General features: G+C 42.3%; 3 protein-coding genes across 18 annotated transcripts in view; 1 reads left to right on the top strand and 2 right to left on the bottom strand.

Moving 5' to 3' along the window:
* Positions 1-504: 504 nt before the first annotated feature.
* Positions 505-11,897, bottom strand: LOC110001338 (vascular endothelial growth factor C). 2 transcript variants are annotated; one of them, XM_065951683.1, is made up of 9 exons: positions 11,301-11,897; positions 10,843-10,931; positions 7,233-7,467; positions 6,921-7,111; positions 6,413-6,543; positions 6,212-6,315; positions 4,567-4,701; positions 3,940-4,141; positions 505-1,639 (listed from the first exon to the last, which is right to left on the bottom strand). In XM_065951683.1, exons 2-9 carry the CDS (start codon positions 10,876-10,878, stop codon positions 1,528-1,530), a joined length of 1,146 nt encoding a protein of 381 aa, XP_065807755.1. In that variant the 5' UTR covers positions 10,879-10,931; positions 11,301-11,897; the 3' UTR covers positions 505-1,527. The 2 variants fall into 2 exon arrangements, with proteins under 2 accessions (XP_065807755.1, XP_020512482.1); XM_020656826.3 differs by having other exon boundaries at positions 10,843-11,897.
* LOC110005998 (protein EFR3 homolog B) overlaps positions 4,590-20,532 on the top strand; it is a 21,808-nt gene continuing 5,865 nt past the window's right edge. For 4 of the 15 annotated variants that reach the window (XR_010665478.1, XR_010665483.1, XR_010665481.1 and 1 more), the window contains exons 1-8: positions 4,590-4,723; positions 5,777-5,821; positions 12,724-15,633; positions 16,326-16,509; positions 16,612-17,174; positions 17,779-17,827; positions 18,273-18,376; positions 18,459-20,375. Coding sequence is in view for 1 of the 15 variants with exons in the window: in XM_065951684.1 (XP_065807756.1) it covers positions 17,809-17,827; positions 18,273-18,376; positions 18,459-18,533; positions 19,394-19,435 (240 nt within the window). In the remaining 14 variants the exon portion in view is untranslated. Of the gene's footprint in view, positions 4,724-5,776; positions 5,822-6,554; positions 6,570-12,723; positions 15,634-16,325; positions 16,510-16,611; positions 17,175-17,778; positions 18,377-18,458 lie in introns of those variants that run through there. The other 11 variants (XR_010665486.1, XR_010665484.1, XR_010665485.1 and 8 more) reach the window with 11 other exon arrangements.
* pomca (proopiomelanocortin a) overlaps positions 19,629-20,532 on the bottom strand; it is a 1,142-nt gene continuing 238 nt past the window's right edge. The window contains exon 2 of the mRNA XM_020656833.3: positions 19,629-20,345. Within this exon, the coding sequence (XP_020512489.2) occupies positions 19,806-20,345 (540 nt within the window). The 3' untranslated portion in view covers positions 19,629-19,805. The remainder of the gene's footprint in view (positions 20,346-20,532) is intronic.

The raw sequence follows: 20,532 nt of genomic DNA on the forward strand, positions 1-20,532 counted from the left end.
CGGAGGGTGAGGGAGAAACTGGAGACCGCAGGAAGAGTCAAGTTCTCACCCACGGTGTGTTTGTGTGTGTTTGTGTGTGTTTGTGTGTTTGTGTGTTTGTGTGTGTTTGTGCGTGCAGAAGGGTGGAGGAAGCTGCCATGCACTCCGGTTACTTAAAGCTCCTGTGAGGAGATTTGAGCTGCTCATGGAACAGGCTGAAATTAATACTGAAGACTATATGACCCACAAAGGCAAAGTAGACATCAGCATAAAGATTGGCTACTTCCATTGTTAACTTTGATGTTTTAAAACAACACATTTTAAACTCTTATGTATTTGTATCGCTTGATATATGTAACATCTATGGACATTTGGGGGTAGAATGACATCATGCATTCTTCAAAGCACTAGTTTCCTAAGTGAACTGTTAAAATGATTCCCCTACAGTGCAGGCAAAGCAACATTAAAAACATAAATCAAATTCTACTTTGTAATTAAAAGCCGCAGGAAGAAAAAGACACACGATTAATTTCATTTCGTTTAGTTTCGAGAGTGACTTAAATACAGTATTTACAATTGAACACGATTCCAACTTCCAATCATCAGTTTTAAATATGACAACGTTTAAATTATTTACAAGTAGCATTGCTTAAAGTGAGTCAAATTAAATTACCAGGAGAAGTAGAAGTGTTTCCAAGTGTTACAGAAAACTGTGCTTGGAGTCGGTCATGCATGAAACATTCAAAGAGCAGCACTGCAGGAGAGGCAAGTAGAAACTGGAGGATATAATAGCTGTTTGGGAGTGTTTAAATTAGCGTTTTATAGAACAGGGTCTGGCATCAAACCTCTGCTTTCTTGAGCGGAGGAAATCTGCAACAATAACCAAAACATAGTGTCACCTTTTCCAGTTCAACTCGATAAACATCCTCTAGGCAGAGTCACTTCACATGATTACTGCAAAATACATCCTTCAACCTCTAAAATATGTTGTTACTCAAGGCTGCCAAAGTGAAGTGAAGTCGCCTGCAGCTCTAGAAAATGAAGCATAGAGTCTGGTCTGTTATTATTTTATTCCACTTTCCTTTCACACAGTCACATGTGCTGTTTGTATGGCAGCTTGGTGGTTAAATATCGAGCTCAAACATGTTGCAGCAATTCATAGTTTGATTAGTCCATTCCTCCTTTGCTGTCGTACGTTTACTTTTAAGTTGTGATTGGTTGCTTCCATTCAGGCTTGATTCTTGTAGGAGTTGGACTGTATACAGGCGGACTTTTTGTGTGGCTGGGAAGCACCGTCCTCCTTGGCATAACAAACAACATTCATAAAAGTCCTCAAACTGTCCGTTTCAATCCTGCAGTTATAAATATGTAGGTCCACCATCCTAACCTCTTGTCAAAAAAGGCATCTCCTCCTTCTTGCCCCTCTGTTTTCAGGCCCAAAAGTTTCAAGCCTCGTGCTGCAGAGCACAGGCTGAGAGGCAAAAAAAAAAAAAGTTTTAGGAGGGGGGGGAGGCAGTCGTGCTCCTTTCTGTATCAGTGATTTCTTTGTTAGTTCCACTCAGGCCTCATGTAGTTGGGGATGCACTGGCAGACTTGGTGGCTGTAGTAAAAACCAGTCTGGCACACAGGTCGGGGCTTTCTGCACGGCAACCTGTAACAACTAGACAGAGGGGGAAAACAAGGAGAGTGAACAGAGGGAAGAAAAGAAGACAAAAAGAGGAATTATAAAGAAAGACAGATTTTAAAGGGAAGGGTGCGGTTGATAGGAGAAAGAGCGGGGGGAAAACACATGGGAGCTTATTCTTTTGGCACAAACACTATTGATTATTCAGATCCTCACATCCCTTTTGGATAAACCCTGATCCAAGTTTTGGTTTGCATCAAACGATTCTGTGTGTGAGAAAAAGAGGGAGTGTGCCTCCCAGGAGGGGAGGAATACGGCCAAATTCTGTGAACTCTCCTCTTCAAAATCACAGTAGGTGAAGGCTTTAATCTTGTGATGAACCACCTCCTGTGACCAGATGTTGGGTCAAACATAAACAGAAAAGAGGAAGATAGAAGAGTAAAAAAAGATGTTGTGTTGAATAACATCCTGTAATGGGTCTTTATGTGTTAAAGAGCTCAGCTATTATAACCCCTTAACAACTCTTTTTAACAGCTTACTAATGACAAACTAGTCATTTGTTAAAGCAGTGAAGACATTTCTTGGATAATTAAGGGACTTAATTGCTAGAAAGATAGAAACTAGCATCATTAGCTGTGTCAAAACTAAAAAAAAAACAGAGTTCATTGCTAAAACTAGCTGAGCAGCTGGATTAGAGGATGTAGACATTTTGATGATCTCTTTTAAAAACTAGTTTGCATGGTAGATGGTTTAATCAAGACATGAAATGGGTTACAATACGATATTGTACGATGCAATAGACTTCATTGGACCGTTGGGGAATTTTGCTCCAGTGCTTCTTTGAACTTTAAGCTTTATAATTTATCATTTTTACTTGACCTGAGGGGCAACAAGTGTCAAAATAGAGAAAGCTACTTCCAAATCAAGGCTGGGCAGCTGATAATGAGTCTCATTAATAGTGAAAATTGTATTTATATTAACTCTTTAGCTGAGACAGAGACTCTGCTATGAAAGGTCACTTTTATATACGTCTCTGAACTTTCCCACATTTAGGAAGCCGCAATTGGAAATCACTCACATCATCGCAAAAGTCGGCCTGCGTGTTTTTCTTTGTTGCTGTCACTCCATCCATCTCTTTGCCCGCCTGCCAGTCAGATGAATGCTCTGCTCTCTCTCAACAACCTCACCCTGTCTCCCCCTCTCTGTCTCTCTGCAGGCCTCTCGGGTCAGAGGGAGGTTGATCTCTGACGTGATGGCTGTGGGAACCGCCACATGCACGCTGAGCGCAATCACCCAGCTGAGACCGTTATTGAATATTTTCAGACGCCCTGTTTCCATAAAAGGTCATATTGAAACATGTGTACAAAAAAACCCCCCACAACTTTCTCTCTTTGAGTTTGGAATGTATGTCTCCATCGAGAGTTAGTATGCTTTCTCCCCCTCTAACTTCCTTTCTCTCCCTCTTTCCTCATTCCTTTCTCTCACTCAGCTCCAAGATTGAAGAGATTTGATGGCACCCAGGGCTTAGTCACTTAAAGAAGAGAGGACAGGCTCCGTTCTGCCAGTAGAAGCCGCTGGCTTAGGTATCAATGAAAAGTAGAGCTTATGTTTTGCTTCAGTGCTTTCATAACGTAGGAGTAAAAATGGAACATGAAGTGAGAACTATCTTGTCTAAAACTCTGAGTGAGAGCTTTGAGTGAGACCAACCAGAACACATCTGTGTCCTACAGGTACAAATCAGCATTTGGAATCACTGAAGAAGTTAAATGTAGACCAGTAAAAACCTGCTCGGATATCAATTGCCTTAAAACAATTATGCCAAAGGCGCAGTGTATTGATCAAAGCTCAAAGACATCGTGACCTCCTTTTGCCTTTGAGCCCCGATGACGTCATCTACTTTCCCTCAATTACCACTAATACATTTCATGTTCCCTATAAATCTTTAAAGGTAGATTTAGTGTGTTATGGGGTAACATACGGCAATCGGAGCCTTTGAGTGTACGGCAAAGGGAAAAGCAGTCTGAAAGGAGGAACTATTAAATAGAATGACTTGTTTTGGCACAATCAAACAATGACTCTTCCACATGTGTTGTATTTTACAACGTTGACGTAGGAAGCGGAGCTGGATTTCTCCTTGTGTGGTCGTGTCATAGGTTAAAACGAGCGACAGACACATTTCAAAGAGAGTTAGGGGTTAAGCTGGCAGAAACCCAGACTGGATTGTTGAGATGAATTAATCCTCAAATGACACAATTTCTCTCTGCTTATCTTTCTTAAAGGGACCATACCTTTAAAAGTATTGACTCTGGCTTGAGGAGGACGGAGAGGATGCCTACCTGCACGTGCTGGGCTTGAACCTCTTCCCCTGCCGTAGACAGGAGTGTGGACTCTCTCTGCACTGACACAGGCAGGTGTCGGGGTTCAGGGGCTGATTCCCGGGACACTCTGCGGCGCAAACGCAGCCACACAGCTCCTCATCCCACCGCTGACCTGTGGGGCACAGCTTCCCCTCACCTTGACCTTCACACTGACATTCACCTGGGACCAAAAGAGAAACAAAAAATAGCAAGGTATTATAAAAAATGATCCCCGTCTTTATCCGCCACAGCATTGCGCAACTCTGTCTGCGTTGTAAATATTTGGTGGTCTGGTCCTGACATGTTGCTGTAGAAATTTGCATAAAGCCGGAGTTCCCAAAAGCCCCTTTCTTCTCTGATTAATCCAGCTGGCTCGATCTTGCCTGGTTGCTTTCAAATTAGTTTACAGTAAATCCTTCCTTTTCAAAACCAAGGCAACACGTAGATAAAAATGCATTAGGAACAAATTTGCACCAAAATACTACCGGGCCTTAGTAACAGTTGCTATCCGAGCCCAGATATACAGTAAATCAATCGTCTGGGTTTTCATGTCTCTTGAACAGCAGTATAATGTGAAGTATCTTCAGTAACTGAGACCCTCCTTACAGGTGTTGTGGTCCAGTTTCCAGCCTGGATCACAGCTGGCCTCTGTGAGTCCGTTTCGACATGCACAATCGCACGTGGACTCGTCCAGAACCCTGTTGGGCCCGCAGAGCGCTAGGAGACCTGAGTCCAGCGCCTCTGGAAACCACATGGAAAGAAAGTAAAAGCAAATGTCAATTATTTGTTTTTTCTCGCTTTGGTTTGTTCTGTTGTTGATTAGGTTATTTAGAAACACTTTGTCCAGGCTATTGAAAGTTTGTGGGTCAGTCCCAAGCTTTGGTCCAGAAACTTTATCCAGACCTTCATGTTTCCCAGAAGAGGAACGTTACATCCCTCCACTACAATGGAGCATTTTGGCTTCAACAGAATGCTGCATTTAGTTCACCAGATTAATCAAGCTCTATAATCAGGTCAAATGTATTGTGAAAAATGTTGAGTTTTCTCATTGCCATACAGGAAGTGCAAGAGGCATGGCATTTGAACACATGTGGAATCTCCATCAATTCAGACACACATGCACGCAGATGTGAAACTTCAAAGCGCCGCCGACTCTGACGCTACACATAGCTACCGTCTTCCCGTAATCTGTAACTACGTCAGATGGCTCGATCAGGGGCCAAACAAACAATCAGGGGCCCCACCTCCCTGCCCCGGTCCGTTACTCATGTAGGTGAGGCATAACGGGCGTAAATATCCTGCCTGGAACTGGCAATATGGGTTTGCTGGCAATATGGGTTTGCTGGTTTATTATTAGACAAAGAAAAAGTAGCTTGATGTGGAGGGTACTGTTGTCACTGCATGTTTATACGAGTAAAATGCCACAGAGACAGATTCTTATCTCATCTTACATTGGAATAAACATTTCCTCAGGGGGGGAAAACTCATTCCAGATCGAATTATATGCGGCCTGGCTTCATCGTTGTTGTCTGGCGGCGGATGTGGAATTTTTTAAAACCTTGAAACTAAACTAAAAAAATCTGGCTCATGTCCCAAAACCTACTCCGGTGTAGCAACACTTTTGAATGATATGCACTCTGGAAAAGGGCAGGTGGATTTTATTCTGTGCACTAGTAGTTCCCCAAGCAACAGCAGAGCGATACACACGTTTATCTTTTAAGATATAACAGCACTTGTACAATTTACAACATGAATGTGTGACTCTCCACTTTAGTGTTTGTTTCATGGTTTGTTTAATCTCTGCTGTCTATTTCAGAAATATCATCCTGAATCATCTGCTGTAACATCCAAACACTCTGAGGTGAGTCCTGTTTTTAATTGCGGCGTACTTTTTTTTTTTTCGTTTTAAGGATGAAACTTAAAACTACTTGTGAGCTGTGCTTTTGCTGTGTTGCTTCATTTTGACTTGGCAAAATCCTCATAATGATCTCTTAAGATTTAAAGAGTGCATAAAAGTATTGGACTAGGACCCAAAATAGAGTTCTCCCAAGTGGTGGTTTCTCCTCGCGATGAAGCCGTGTCACGTTTGCAGACCAGAACGGCTGAAAGTATCCAATAAATCTTAAGAAACTATGCAAAAGGAGAGAGAGAAGTCAACACAAATTGTCTTATTTCTCTCTTAACATAAACTTGCTCTTATTTTAAAACCATGTGAAGGATAAAGCAACAGAATCATTTCACCGACACTTACCTATCTCTCTCTCGGAGTAGTTTATGGTGTCTGTCGAGACACACACACAGTTCACTGGATCCCATAACGACCCTGAGGCGCAGTCGACATCAGGCGGTGAACACCTACACACACACACACACACACACACACACGCACACACGGTATAAATGCGAGGATACAATGACTCAGCGATGTTTACACACGTCACTGCCCACTCACAGGTGATCTGCCGCGGCTCGTCTGATGATGGAGTGGAGCGGCCGCTTTGAGAGGCATTCGCACGAAGTGTGGTTGACAAATGTTACCATGACGACGGAGCGATCCATCCTGGGTGGGGACAGCTCCATCAACTGGTAATAGAGGGTGAAAAAAAGAGGTGTGTCTGTACTGAACTTTGATTTCTTAATCTAGTTTGTTGTTTATCTTTATTTTCTTCTTCTGCTGCTGTCAGATCAGCTTTACTGCTCGTGACAGAGTGTGTCTGATGTTTAGAAGTTGATGTAATGCTTGGGAGGTTGTGAAACTGTGCGTGATTGTGTATTGACTCGAGGTCGAGTAGCAGCCAAAGGGCGTCCCCCTGCTGTACAGCTGGCTCTGAAACAGAGGAGCTTGGGCAGATTGGTTTCTGTCCTCGTCTCCGCGAGTTAATGAGTGAGTCAATTCTTAAGCTGCCGCATGGAAATCAAAAGGGTAGGCACAAGAATGAAAGTCCAGCTGCGACACTTACTGTCTTGTTGACGAGCGAGTGACTTGTGTTGGTGCAGTAAAAGGCCTCGTTCGTGCAGCAGCCGCCGCACCGATGCAGCGCCACACAGCGTGGGAGGTAGAACTGACTGGTGGATTCTGGGTATTCTTTGGTGACCTCAACGCACACCTCTCTGGGCTGGCACGAGGTCCGCTGGATCTCCTCTAAGATGACTGGAAACAGATGTGATTAAGTAAGAAGAGCTGTGTTTGCTGACACTCAGAAAACAAGAGAGCGTCTGTGCACTGTGATATTTAACAACTGATGTAGTTCTACGGCTACAATCTTGTTTACCTCCTAAAGTCCCGTCCACTTTGAAAAGAGCCTCCTCCCTCGGCTGACCCCACAGATCGTCAGAGCGAACTAAAGGACTCGACGAGGAGGCAAGAAAAGAGGGGGAAGAGTTGCGCCATGACTTCCTCTTCAGGCAGTGCTGAAGCAGATTGTATTCTGGGTACAGAACCTGTAGTAGCTCATCGACACTCGTCACTGACTCCAAACTGGGCTGGTCATCAGACAACACTGGAGCCTGGAAGACAGCGAAGCACACATGAAAATAACTGTAATGACAGAACACTTTTTTGTATGTCGCACTCACTAAGAAGTTACTGAGTTTGTGAGCAAATATCAAACCCAGCACGTCTGTTTGAGATTTAAATTTAATTGAAAGCATAAAAATCTGCCCTGCTTGATATTTTGAAACAACAGATTTGAGGTCGATTTGATCTGAGTTGAAGTTTTTGGAGGAAAACGCTTAAATACTTCAGAATTCAGTGTGTTAAGAGTCACTGGGTAGAGCTGTGAATACCTCAGCTACCAATGTGTTGTGACACGTTACTGTTGGCTACTGTTGGTTATTGTGCATACGTGTGTCCTCTCCTCACCTACACACGCACACATTGTTGCATTTGAGTTCAAAGGGAAGCTTAAGATGAGGTCGGCGTTTGTATTTTTCCTCCTACATCGTCGCCTGAGGCAGTGTGATCAAATTTGAAAGCACTCACCCTGCTGCTGCGGTGCCCTTGAGCAAGACGCTGTAATCTGACCCACTTTTTTTTTTTTTTATGTGTGGAAATTTGTGTTCCATATCTGCAAATGTCAGCATTTTAAAGTGTTTTTGGTTGCTTTGTTGTTTAACTTTTCATTGTGCCTGTCTTTTATGCGCCCTCCGTGACAAGTTAAACCACCGACCTCCTACGCAAGGAGTCTTTAAATGCAGCACTAGTCCTTCGTTAATAGACCAAACAGAGTGTAAATTGCCGCCACAGCCAACACCCATATCTTCATTTTATAATCAACAAAGAGGGCTTTATGTGGTGAACTAAGTCCATTCAGAAAACGTAGTTTACTCTAGAAAAGCTTTATAAACCGTTCCTGTCGTGAGTCATCCCCATAATGATTTTTTTCACCCTTATGATGTATGACTTTGTTCTAGCCAGCAGAAATACAGTAGGCGGTGAAGATAAAAGGATAATTATATAACAAACTGGGTGATAGAGATGGTTGTATAATCTAGAGGGAGTGTAAGTCAGCTGGGAGTTTGAGTATTGTTTTGGTTTTTGAGTTTCCCTTGTTTGAAAAGAGCAGACAGGCAGCTGGCATAACCTAAACAGAAACCAGATTTCTGTTGTTATCACAGCTTTTATTTAGCTCTCTTTCTTTATCTACCTTTACATTTCTTTGTACCGCCTGTTAGATGTCTCAGATCTTTCCCACGGTCAATTACCTCAGCTTGTAATCACGGCTGTCTTCATCTCAGCTCACATCACTGTTATCTTGGCAAGTTAGCATGCTATCATCGGCTAATTAGAGATCAAGAAAAAGTAGAACTGAGACATATGGGGGAAGTTCTTCATCTGCAGGTATTAGGAGAACAAAGTAACTTTCCAACCTGATGATGGAACTTGATGAAATATCACAGATCACCAAACTAATTAAATTCATCCGCCTGGGGAAGCTGCGTGCCAAATTAGATAGCAATCTATCCTGTAGTTGTGGAGACATCTCACTCATAACCACTAAATGTCAACCTCATTAGGGTTGTCTATATTTTTGATAGGCCAATAATTCTTGATACTGTGTGGAAAAAATACACCCTCTGTTATTTTAATGATTGATATAATCGAAAAGTACAGAAGCTTCAGTCACAGATCTTCAGTCATATCTTTAACCAAAAGAGATTTCATGTATGGTTCTTAAAGACAAGAAATTGCCCAATCTTGGGTGCCTTGGAATTCTATTTTGGTTGCTTTGCTATTGAAACAGTTTTATTAAATCATTCTAACTTGTATCATCCCAAAGTTTTTAATTTTGGTATCTTGATGACTGACGATGGGCCTACAGGAAAAGTCAGGGATCCTTTAAATTAGGAGGTTTCATCCTTTGGGGATCATGAATGTGTGCACCCATTTTCATCAATCCATCCAGTAGCTGTTGAGATAAGCTTCCTGCACGAGAAAAATACTTTTTGTTCTCTTTGGCCATACATTGTTTTCAGGTAACCATACTCTGTCTTGCATATTGGAGTATACAACTATGTGAACAACTGAATCAAAGTTTTTTCAAGTGTTTGTATAGTTCTGTTTATAATATCATTGGTGGTTGAAAGACAAAGCTGTAAGGACTCAATGGAGAAAACAATGCCAATCAGAAAAAACCTAAAATCATTCTATTAGTAGTTGAAAATAAAAGATAATAAGCAGGTTTTTCACCGCTGTTGAAACATTTGTCCAGTTTACAGTTAGTATCGTATCAATGGTATCATCTCATAAAACACATTACATAATATTGAACCACAGTTTTATATTACACTAGAGATGGATGCTTCTCCCTCTTCCATTTCAAAGTCTTCCCGGATTTTTCTTCTTTCGTCACTCGCTCTCTCACTCTCCATTTGTATTAAGTGATCACATGACATGAGTTCATCGCTGTGGGACTATGAGGTCATGATGGATAAATTACCAGAGCTTTGGGCTCCATCATTAGATACTGCTGCTGGCACACAGACACATGCACATACACACACCCATGTATTCATCAATGACTCTCGTTCTGTATTAACCTTTTACTTTTCACACAATTTACTCTAAAATGTTCCTTTCCTCAACTATTCATAACAGACCTTTTCAATTTAAAACTGTTTGGAATTCCACTCAGCCACAATGGGACGGCTCAGTAAATTACAGAGTGAGTATAATGACTTACACAACAAGGAAGCTTTTAACTAAGCGCCTTCCAAAGAAAAGCCCATTAGTTAGACAAAAAGTTTCTCTGCTGGCTCATTTACAACGAAATAGATGATAAACCTTGAAATTACATGACGTTATGTTATGACGAGACATTTGGCGCAAAGGAAATTTGACTCCATTGGTTGAAATGGTCAATTGGATTGTAATTGTATTAGAGCTTTAGGATAATGATTACACCAAATAGAGTAGCTTTAGAAGTGTTATTACCAGATTATTCGCTTAATTTAATTACATGTCAAAAATAAACCTTGATCCACCACAGCAGTCAGGCTGAAGACCTTGATAGTTTAATATGTGCTTCTACTTGTCTTATACCAGGCAATATAACTTGGCCATGCTGCTCTCTGTCTTCTTATCTTTAAGGTTAGGTCAGTTGTCCAGAAATATTTGGATAAAGTTGAGGTGTTCCACAAGGATCAATACTAGGTCTCCTGCAATTTAGTCCAAAAAATGTAACTTACATTTTTTTCAATAAAAATAACTTAATCAATATAATCAGTTTTAATACTACTGGTCTTGTTTGCTTTTGTAGGTCATTAAGAAGCTACAGTATTCATTTAAGCATGTTTTATAACCAACTAAAAAGTCCTCACAGGAGCTTTAAATTCAGGCTAAGCCATTGTTTTTATAGATAATGTTGGATTTAAATGTCTCACCTTGGTGCCCATGTCTCCAGTTTGATAATAGTCCATATAGTCTTGTCCTGAGCACAAATTGCTGATATTAAGAATCCATAGGAGCACAGCTGGTATCCACATAGTGAGGAGATGAGGTAGAGGAGAAAGGAGGAGAGGAGATATCAAAGGAAATAGGAGGAAGTTATTTAAAGCTTGATGTGAACTGAAAGAAAAGAAGGAGGAGAGGAAGGTGAGGAGTCTGGGGTAGAGAGGAAAAAATGGGTATCACAGATGAGGAGAGTATCTCTTTGCTCCTCTCGTCATTCTACCCAGGGACAAAGTTGCTCTTCCGGCGCAGGTTATTTGAATTTGGGAAACCAGCTGAATAAAACATGATGAGGAAATCGTTTCGTCTTCCTCGTGTCAAACACAGCTCCTTCTTTCTTTTCCCTTCAGAGGAAGTCTTGTCTCTCGTCTTGCTGCGTCTCCATGCTCACCATTGATGTCAGGTGTCTGTCCTCGTCTCTGTTTGCCTTTTATCTCCTTAGTTTTTCTTCTCTTTGTCCTTCAACTTGAATTATTCTGCCGTCTGTCTTTTATGCAAGTCCCTTCTTTCTTATTTCCAGCCTTGATTCCCCTCGTCAGTGTCCTCTCCTTCGCCCTTCACACTTTCTTTATCTATATTTTCTCTTCACACAACAGCTGTGCTCTTCCCTCCCTCCCTCTCTCTCTCTTTCTCTCTGTCTGTCTCTCTCAGATTATCGCTGCCTCTTTATCTGTCTCCTGTTTCTTCCTCAGAAACCTCCAGGGCAAAGCTCTGTCTGTCTCTGGACTTTTTTTTTTGTGTGTGTGTGTGTGTGTGTGTGTGTGCGCTGCCGCTTTCTAAATCTGTCACAACTTTTTCAGTGGGGCTGTCTGATCCTCAGAAAAGCATCAAAGCGAGAGAAAAAAACGAGGAAGAGCTTATTCCAAATCCTGCTCCCAAATGGATTTCTTTCTCTTTTTTTTGTACAAGTTTCCAGCTTTTGGTATTAAGTTCTCTTCCAAACAGAGTGAACATGCATCCTGCTCGTGGACGTCCTGGTGGAGTGAATGAGAAAAAAAGAATGGAAGGATTGTATTTTGTGGGTGGAGTGAAGGATTTGAAAGAGATAACTCATGCGTTACAGCATATTATGCTTGCACTTTTTTCAAAAAATTGCAAGCTATTGAGTGTCTGAGTGGCCCAGTGGTTTTGAACAGACACACTTTCCCATCATTCTCCTTTTACGTTATTAAAAGACAGTGAAGGGATTTTTTTTCCCACAACTTTACAAAGAAAACAGATTAAACTGCCAGTAAGAAATCAGATTATCCTCCCACGTTCCTTATCTCTCTCCCCTTTCTCACATGTTTGTTATCTTGATGTCTTTGCAGCAGCTGCGGTAGGATTTAAAAAGTGTGTGTGTGTGTTCGGTAGCAGCCAGCGGGGATGAATGTGCGAGTCGTTTAACTGCAGCTCTAAGTGCCTTTTTTATGATCTGTTAATACCTCTGCTGTCTCCCTCTCTCTTTCTCTGCTTTATGTCAGCCTCCTCCAATTGCTGTTGGGTTTCTCCCACCCCAGCGAGCACGATTTTAGCACCAGGACTAAAGCCGCAAAATCTGCCTGACACCTGCAGCTCTGAACACCTTTCCTGCTTTTAGTCCTTTACACTTCATCAACCTTCACCTCTGTTGTCTTTCCTCCCCCTCTCACCTCTTTGTTTGTTCCTTCCCCCTCGTCAAGGACCTAAAAATCACAAACTTGACATACCTCCTTTAACTCTGTAGCCCCAAGGCTGTGAGCATGTGTGTCATGAAGGATCAGGAGGAGAAGGAGGGGGGGGGGGAGAAAGGTGAGCAGCAGCTTACATCTTTTCTTTTCTTTTACCTCTCCTAGGGCAAATCAGTTACTGACAACTGTAAAATAAATTACGGGGATGTCAGACAGACAATCAGACGGGGAAAGAAGAAGAGGAGAGACAGACAGGAGGCCGACATCAAGACGAGGAGGAGGAGGAGGAGGAGGAAGAGGGAGAAAGAGGTGTGTCTGGGAAATGCTCGAATGAGAAAACATCCGATTTTTGGGCCAGTCACCGCCAGCCTTCTTCAAGGATTAAAGACGCACACTCTCATGCACGCACATGTCGGCAAGTTTCTGCTTGCAGTATGCTTTATGTGTTGAAATCCTCACAACCAAGCTCCACATTCCAGTCATTGCTTTCTCAATTTCATCATGTAAGCAGGATGCATAGAATAAGAGATGACACAGAGGGGCTTTTATGACCAGTGCTTGCTTTTACCTGTACAGAGGAGAACTTAAACCAAGTGATTTTAATATTTGTCAAAAGAAGCTCAACCACAAACCAAACATAGCTAAAGCCTCGCGAAAAGTCAAAGATTTTGGCTGTAATCGTGTGCAAAACGTAACAGAAGACAGAATGATGTGGCTCAGAAGAAGGACGTTTATGTGGAGGCTAAAAGGAAGAGATTGATGCTTTGTAAGAGGGTACAGCAGAGAACTTTAACCTCTGTGATAAAAAATAAGAATCATCCAGGAGTCATGTAAGACGCTGCAAACAAACCAAATGTTACTACAGCCTCACCAGTAGTTCAAAACTTGAGGCATAACAAAAGTAATAAAAGATTGCATGATTCCCCAAAGGAGGAAAACGATGTGCCCGTGAAAAAACGATTCAGTTTACAGTAATCACTGTTTTGATTGTTTAATAGCCGCCGTGTCTGTGACGGGTGAACTTCTTGAACCTGCCTAAAGTGAAAATGCTCTCTCTTGACACTGGCTGCTCTCATACAGGCAGGATTTTTGAGGGTCGCACATCATAAAGGCCGATATCAGTTTTCACGCTGCAAACAAGACGAATGTTTGTGTTTTGTTGTCACATGTGGCCGACAGATTTGTTAAGCTCTTCATGAGATGGAGAAACACAGTTGTAGTCATTAGAAGAACAAAAAGATCGTCAAGGTTGGGAACTGTTCAGAAATGGTAGAAATCTTTCCAAAGTCCAACTGAATAGGAAAGCAGAACTCGTCTTTGGTGTCTTTAAATACAACAAAACAACAAGAAAAAGGAACATTTAATCTGTTACAAAGCTGTAGTGTATCAGAATGAATAACACAGTCTGTCACTGATGGGAAAATAAGCTTGTTTGTCTGTTTTCTAAGTTCCTCTATTTTCCCACATCTGTCATAAGCAAGTTTTTTCCTAACATAAAAATCCACTTTTGTTTGTAAAAACAAAACAAAACAAAGTGTACCCAGTGCTTTCCATAAAACAAAACAAAACAAAAAACAGGGAAAGAAAATAAATCAGATCATGTGGTTTTGGGTGCAACTAAAAACTTGTCAGTGGACAGGTGGTTTGTTAGTTTATTATTTGTTGATTCTTTATTTTTTAAAAACCTGTGGAACCGGGAGAGGTTTGAGAAGGAGACGTGTACGTTTCAGAAGCACTCAGCGTTCCCGTTCTGTAAAAAAAACATAAATAGTGAGAAGGTCGTTCCTAAGTAACACCGAATCATTTCAAATTCTTAAATGTCACATGGAGCCATAAAATCAGCTTCATACCTATTTCAACTGAGACTCAGATTGCAGATAGATGGCCTCAACTTCACACGACACCGAACAAGTGTTAACACTGAGATAGGATTTCATTGGATAAGAGGCCTTAAAACGTCATTATGGACACTTTAATGTAAGTTGTCGTTCTCCATGACATCGTCGCCTTGTAATCGAACACACTGTTGAAGCAGGTGATTAAATACTTTATTGGTTTTGAACAATACTGGACCAAGTGCTTTGTTAACAAGACCTTAAATTAGGGGATATGATAACATGATTTATGGTGGTAACCTACTCCACTGAAAAGAAACCTACACATGGAGCTAAGAACAGAAGATGGTGTAGAAAATCATTAAGATGAATGAGTTTAAAAAAGTAAGGTTACCAAGAAACAAAGTGGGTAGTGAAGAAATTTGGATTAAATGTTGTGTTTATTGATTTTAAAGGGATGACAACAGTGTTGAATTCTGCATATTGTGACTGCTGCTGATGATTGTGGTTATGTGTTTGTCTCTAACATAACGTAGAATCTGTGTTTGATTTCATAACGCAGGCACGGGATGATCCACCCCCCCGCCCCCCCCTTCTCCTCCTCCTCTGCAGCCTGATTGATGGAGTGGATGACGTTGGAAATAAAAGACTCCCTTTCCACTGAAAACACAGCAGGTGTTACAGCTACATCCCTTCTATTGCTGTTTAAGAAGAAACAAACACAGAGTCGGTGTTTATTTGTTACCTTACTTCACGGTGACTTTGCCCTGGAAGGAATGCATTTGGTTTCCTCTGTAACTCAGCTTGAAGCGACCAGAAATATCAGCCTCCTTTTGAATCATGCATGAATAGTCAGACTGAGTGGCGCCATCTGCTGGTACAACCATGGAGCTCTTTGATTACTAAATCAGTGTTCCTATATTAGATCTTACAAACAGGGAATATTATCAGCCACAAACAGAGGGTGTTAAAGGTTGTTTGTTTACTAATGTCCCAATGGTTTACAAATGTAACCCTGTCCTCCCTGCAAGAGCCTGTACCCTCTTTTCTCTGCTCTGCCTCCTTCTGTTCCCTCCTCTGCATCCACTCTCTTTAATGGTGCTAAGTGTTAGAGAGTCCTGCTGTCTTTATTTGTTTTTCAGCAGGAAGGTTCATCAAGGCCTTGAAGGTGCAGCCCTTTCAGAGTGATTGACACTGGAGGTGCCCTCTGCTTTGCCTGCACACAGCTGTTGACACGCAGGTAGGAGCAGCAGAGAAAGGTTAACTGTTGGAATGGACGTTTTATTTTCATTTTTAAATAGAGATCAAGAACTGTCATCATTGACAAATCACATGGTAAATTGCATGACACTTTTTTTATTACCATGAAACTGAAAACAACAAAAAGTCTGGTGTATTTTATAGTCAAACATTTATTTGTGGTGATGTTTTTTAGGGATGATAAGGTGGTTCTTTAAAATCACAAATGTTTATTTTGGATGATTATGTATGTGGTTTTTATCAAAATTGGAATATGTCACTTTTTCTTAAATTTAGAAAGGTTAGTATGTCGTTCTTTTCAAGAATTTAAGGAAACAACGTAATTACTTTAAAGTAATTTTTAATTCGCTTTTTGTGAAAAACATGAGCTACATTTCCAGTAAATTCAACAATATTGACCAAAAACTGAACTAAATGTTTGCGGAGGTGGGTGGCTGTTGTTATTGTAAAGTGTGTGGAGATAAGTTTTCTTATGATTTGGAGCTAAGTGAATAAAAATGGATTGATTTATGAAAGTTAACAAACTGTAAGTTTCTTGTCATGTGACATTGGGACACCTTTTTTTTTTTTTTGGAAAGTGACAAAGTAGATTTATTAAAAAACTTTAATGAAGTAGAATTTTGATGTATTTGTGTATTGTGAAAAGTAGCTCAGTGTTGTTCTGTGTTTCAGGAGAGGACGTTCCTGAGGAGGAGCAGCTGAGGTCCAAAGATCAGAAGAGCATCGAGGTCAAATCACAACACTCCCATCATCCATAACCTGCCGCCAGGCTGGAGGAGGCGTCTCGGTCGCCGGTGACGAGCGGAGCAAATACGAGGAGGACATCAGCTACCTGAACAAACAGCTGGATGACAAGGTGAGACTAAACTCAAACAGAAGACACAACATGAGAAGCACAGTTTGAAGACAACCTGCTTCAAGATTCAAACTCAATACAAATACTTTCAATACTTTTCAGGAGAGAGATCAGACCAACCTGCAGCAGCACAAGACGGTACAGATATGTTTTAGGAGAAAGTGTTTAAAGTCTGCATCTCAAGGTCTGCAGAAACATACAGACTGTTTCACGTGTGTGTGTGTGTGTGTGTGTGTGTGTGTGTGTGTGTCTGAGCTGAACAGTCTGCAGAGAAAGAGAGCTACCAAGTCCTCAACCTGCTGCTACGAGACCTCAGTGACATCGGCGCCATCATCGGCACCAGTGATGTCAACACAGCTGTGAGAACGGACACACACAATGCTCAATGTCTTTAACTTCCCCCTCATGCTCAGTCCTCAGAGTCAGAGGGGAACGGCTCGGAGGTGGAGCACGCAGGCCGACGTCCACTTAAACATTCGGGCCAATGACAAGGAGGCATGATGGAGACGAGGACATCAAGGTGAGGACACACTTTGTATTGTCTGTAATCCGTTTCTACATCTCCACAAAACTCTGGAGGAGCAGCTGGAGAACCACCACAAGCAGCTCAGCCGCCTCAGAGACCAGATCCAAGACCAGCAGAGGATGATGGACGAGCTCACAGAGTAAGTCCACCCAGTTCATTTGTAGTGCTTCTCATGTATCAACTCGTCGGAGATACAGCGTCCTGGGTTCTTCTTTGAGAACTCACGTTAATCTTATTACTATTATTGCTCCTTTAACTTTATAGGTCCTGTATTTAAACCTGCCTTACCTTGCTTCCTCGTAAACAAAATGAATTAAATGACTCTAGTGTGATGACATGTTTTACCTTTAAACACTGTAAATGTTCAGTTTTTAAATATTCTTATTTATTAAACTGACCAAGAGGTGAATATGCATTTTAAAGTATTTATTGAGAGATATCAACGTATTTACTTCTTAGTAAATCAAAGCAAACAAAACACACTCTCAGCTCTCATTTAGAGTATCAGAAAAACGACCATGAGGTAAATGAAATGATCGGCAAGTACTCTTTAAATCTGACTAATGGCACTCTTGAGCCACCATACAAATACTGTTATGATGCTTATGATGATCTATTTGCTCATCAAATCGTGTGTGTGTGTGTGTGTGTGTGTGTGTGTGTGTGTGTGTGTGTGTGTGTGTGTGTGTGTGTGTGTGTGTGTGTGTCTCTTCTGGTGACACCTGTCTCTGTCTCACCTGCAGAGGTCTGAGACGGAGCAGATCACCTCTGAGATGCTGAAGAACACGATTGGTGATGCTCATATTGTCTTTTATTGTTTGTTGTTATTTTGGTAGTTGAGTACAGAAGCCTTGAGAGGACATGCTGTGTTCTTGTGATAAAGACTTAAAATCAGCTGTTTTCTCCACATGAAGTAGTTTTCACGGGTAAACCTGGAGGTTATCTCGAGGTTACGACGGAAAGAAGTCGAGAAAGAAAACAGAAATTACTCGTTATCATGAAAATGAAAATGTTTGGATGTTTGACGTCAGCTCGACTGGATGAAGAGAAACGTGTTGAAAATCAAAGATCCTAAAAACATGAAGATGATCTTAGAGCTGAATCAAATAGAATCCAGTTTTGAGACTCATGAAAATGTTCATTTAGTGAGTTTGAAATGTCACTGAATGTTTATCGACGTGCGAGCTCGGCTGGTTGAAGTCGATCGAGTCTCTGACTTGTGAACTTGTTTGTGCAGAGGATCAGGGGAGCGTGGAGGAGGAGGAGCGCAGGAGGATGCAGCTGGTGGAGAAGTTTCAGACGGCTCCGTTTGAGGAGATCGCTGCTCACTGTGGCGTCCGGGTGAGTCTAATCTCTGACCTCTGACCTCTGACTGAATGTTTGTCTGCGTCTGTGTTTGTTAATAAAGTTTGTGTGTCTGCAGACATCGCTGCTTCAGTCCGAGGTCTTCGATCTGATCATCCGTCCGGTCACTTGCAGCCGTGCTCCACGCCGCTCTGTGAGATGAAGTTCCCCGACCTCTGTGTTTATTAGACGATCAGCAGTTATGTGTTCAGTATCCAGGTAGGAGAGGAGACAAGGAGACAAGGAGGCAGGAGAGGGGGCAAGAAGGAGACAGGGAGACAAGGAGGAAGAATGCAGGAGACAATGAGGCAGGAGAGGAGACAAGGAGACAGGAGAGGAGACAAGGAGGAAGGATGCAGGAGAGGAGGCAAGAAGGTAGGAGAGGAGAAAGGGGAGGGGACAAGGAGGCAGTGAGAAGGCAAGGAGACAGGGAGACAAGGAGGAAGGATGCAGGAAAGGAGAGAAGAAGGTAGGAGAGGAGATGAGGAGGCAGGAGAGGAGACAAGGAGGAAGGATGCAGGAGAGGAGACAAGAAGGTAGGAGGGGAGGAGACAAGGAGGCAGTGAGGGGGCAAGGAGATAGGGAGACAAGGAGGAAGGATGCAGGAAAGGAGACAAGAAGGTAGGAGAGGAGATGAGGAGGCAGGAGAGGAGATGAGAAGGCAGGAGAGGAGACAAGGAGGTAAGTTAAGAAAGAAAGGAAGGAGACTCACTTTAACTGGTTTTGATGATTTCAAATATTTAGTTTAGTTTTTGTCAGAATATAATTTATTGTTTCTGTCATTTAAATTATTGATTCATTTTTGATCCGTGTATAAAAAAGAACGTCGTGCTGTTCCCTTTCTGTTTGAGACCGGAGTGAAAAAATAAATTATTTTACTTTAATTAGATTTCTTTCTTTTTCTTCATTTAGTGACTTTAATGTTTTACTTCTTTGATAACGTGACCTCATCCAGGGTTTCTTTAGACCTTTTATTTTGTTACTGCGTCTTCTGGCTCTGTTTCCTGTTTGCAGACAGACAGCCGCAGCTTTTACCCAATCGGAGCCACTCTTTAGGCCAAGTGTTCAGGGGCTTTGGGGACTTTGACGGCGGTCTCTTTTGAAACTAAGATGATGCTGAACGAGTGTAAAGATGTCTGAAGTGAAGGATCCTGTGTGACGTGGCGGTTTGAATATTCAGACTGTTAAATGTTGAAGTGGCGTGCGTCCACTCTGACAGCGAAGAGGAAGAGGATGAAGGACACAAAGGTGGACTTTTGTTGCTTGCAAACATTTCTTTATGTTTCATATAATTATTTACACAAATCATTAAATATGAAAACCTCTCTCTCTCTCTCTCTCTCTCTCTCTCTTCAGTCATTCAGGGTCACAGTCGGCAGTTTCAGAGCTTCCTATTGGCCGCTGCCTGTCTGAGGAAACAGTCTCCTCACTTCTTCTGCTGGGCGTCTTTGTTGATGACGGTTTTGAAGAGCGTGAGCAGAGGCCTCTGGCTGCGCTCCTCCCAGCTCTTCATGAAGCCGCCGTAGCGTTTGCTTTCTGGCGGGCCGCTCCAGCGGAAGTGTTTCATCTTGTAGGTGCCGTCCTTCTTGTCCAGGAGCTGCTGCTGCTGCTCCTCCTCCTCCATCACCTCCTGCAACTTATTCTCCTTCTCCTCCTCCTCCTCCGCCGCCGCCGCTGCCAACAGCTCACTAACCAGGTCCCTCCTCTTCATCTGTTCAGGGAATACCTCGTCTGACTCCTCCTCCACGCCGTTAGACGTGTACACTTTGACCGGGCGGCGTTTGCGGCCGACGGGCTTCCCCCAGCGGAAGTGCTCCATGGAGTAGGAGCGTTTGGTCTGAGGAGACGAGGAGGAGGAGGGGACTGTGGAGGAGGCGGAGTTCTCCGGTGGAGGTTGGAGGTGGGCGTCGCCAGGGATGACAGGGGTCTCAGCGGTGAGGTCGGAGCGGCACAGCTGGATGCAGTCCTGCAGGAGACGAGGAGACGAGGAGACGAGGTGAGACGTGACGTTTATTTAACATGTTTCATGAATGCTGCTCAGGCTGCCAATCAGACGATCCTAAATTAGATTTTAGATTTTTATTCAGTGAAACAACAAAATGTGAAAAGAAAAGTGACAAAAAAGTGGAAGAGTTTTTATCATCGACATATAT

Source organism: Labrus bergylta, chromosome 24, assembly GCF_963930695.1.
Source record: "Labrus bergylta chromosome 24, fLabBer1.1, whole genome shotgun sequence".
In the NCBI taxonomy this organism is placed as follows: domain Eukaryota; kingdom Metazoa; phylum Chordata; class Actinopteri; order Labriformes; family Labridae; genus Labrus; species Labrus bergylta.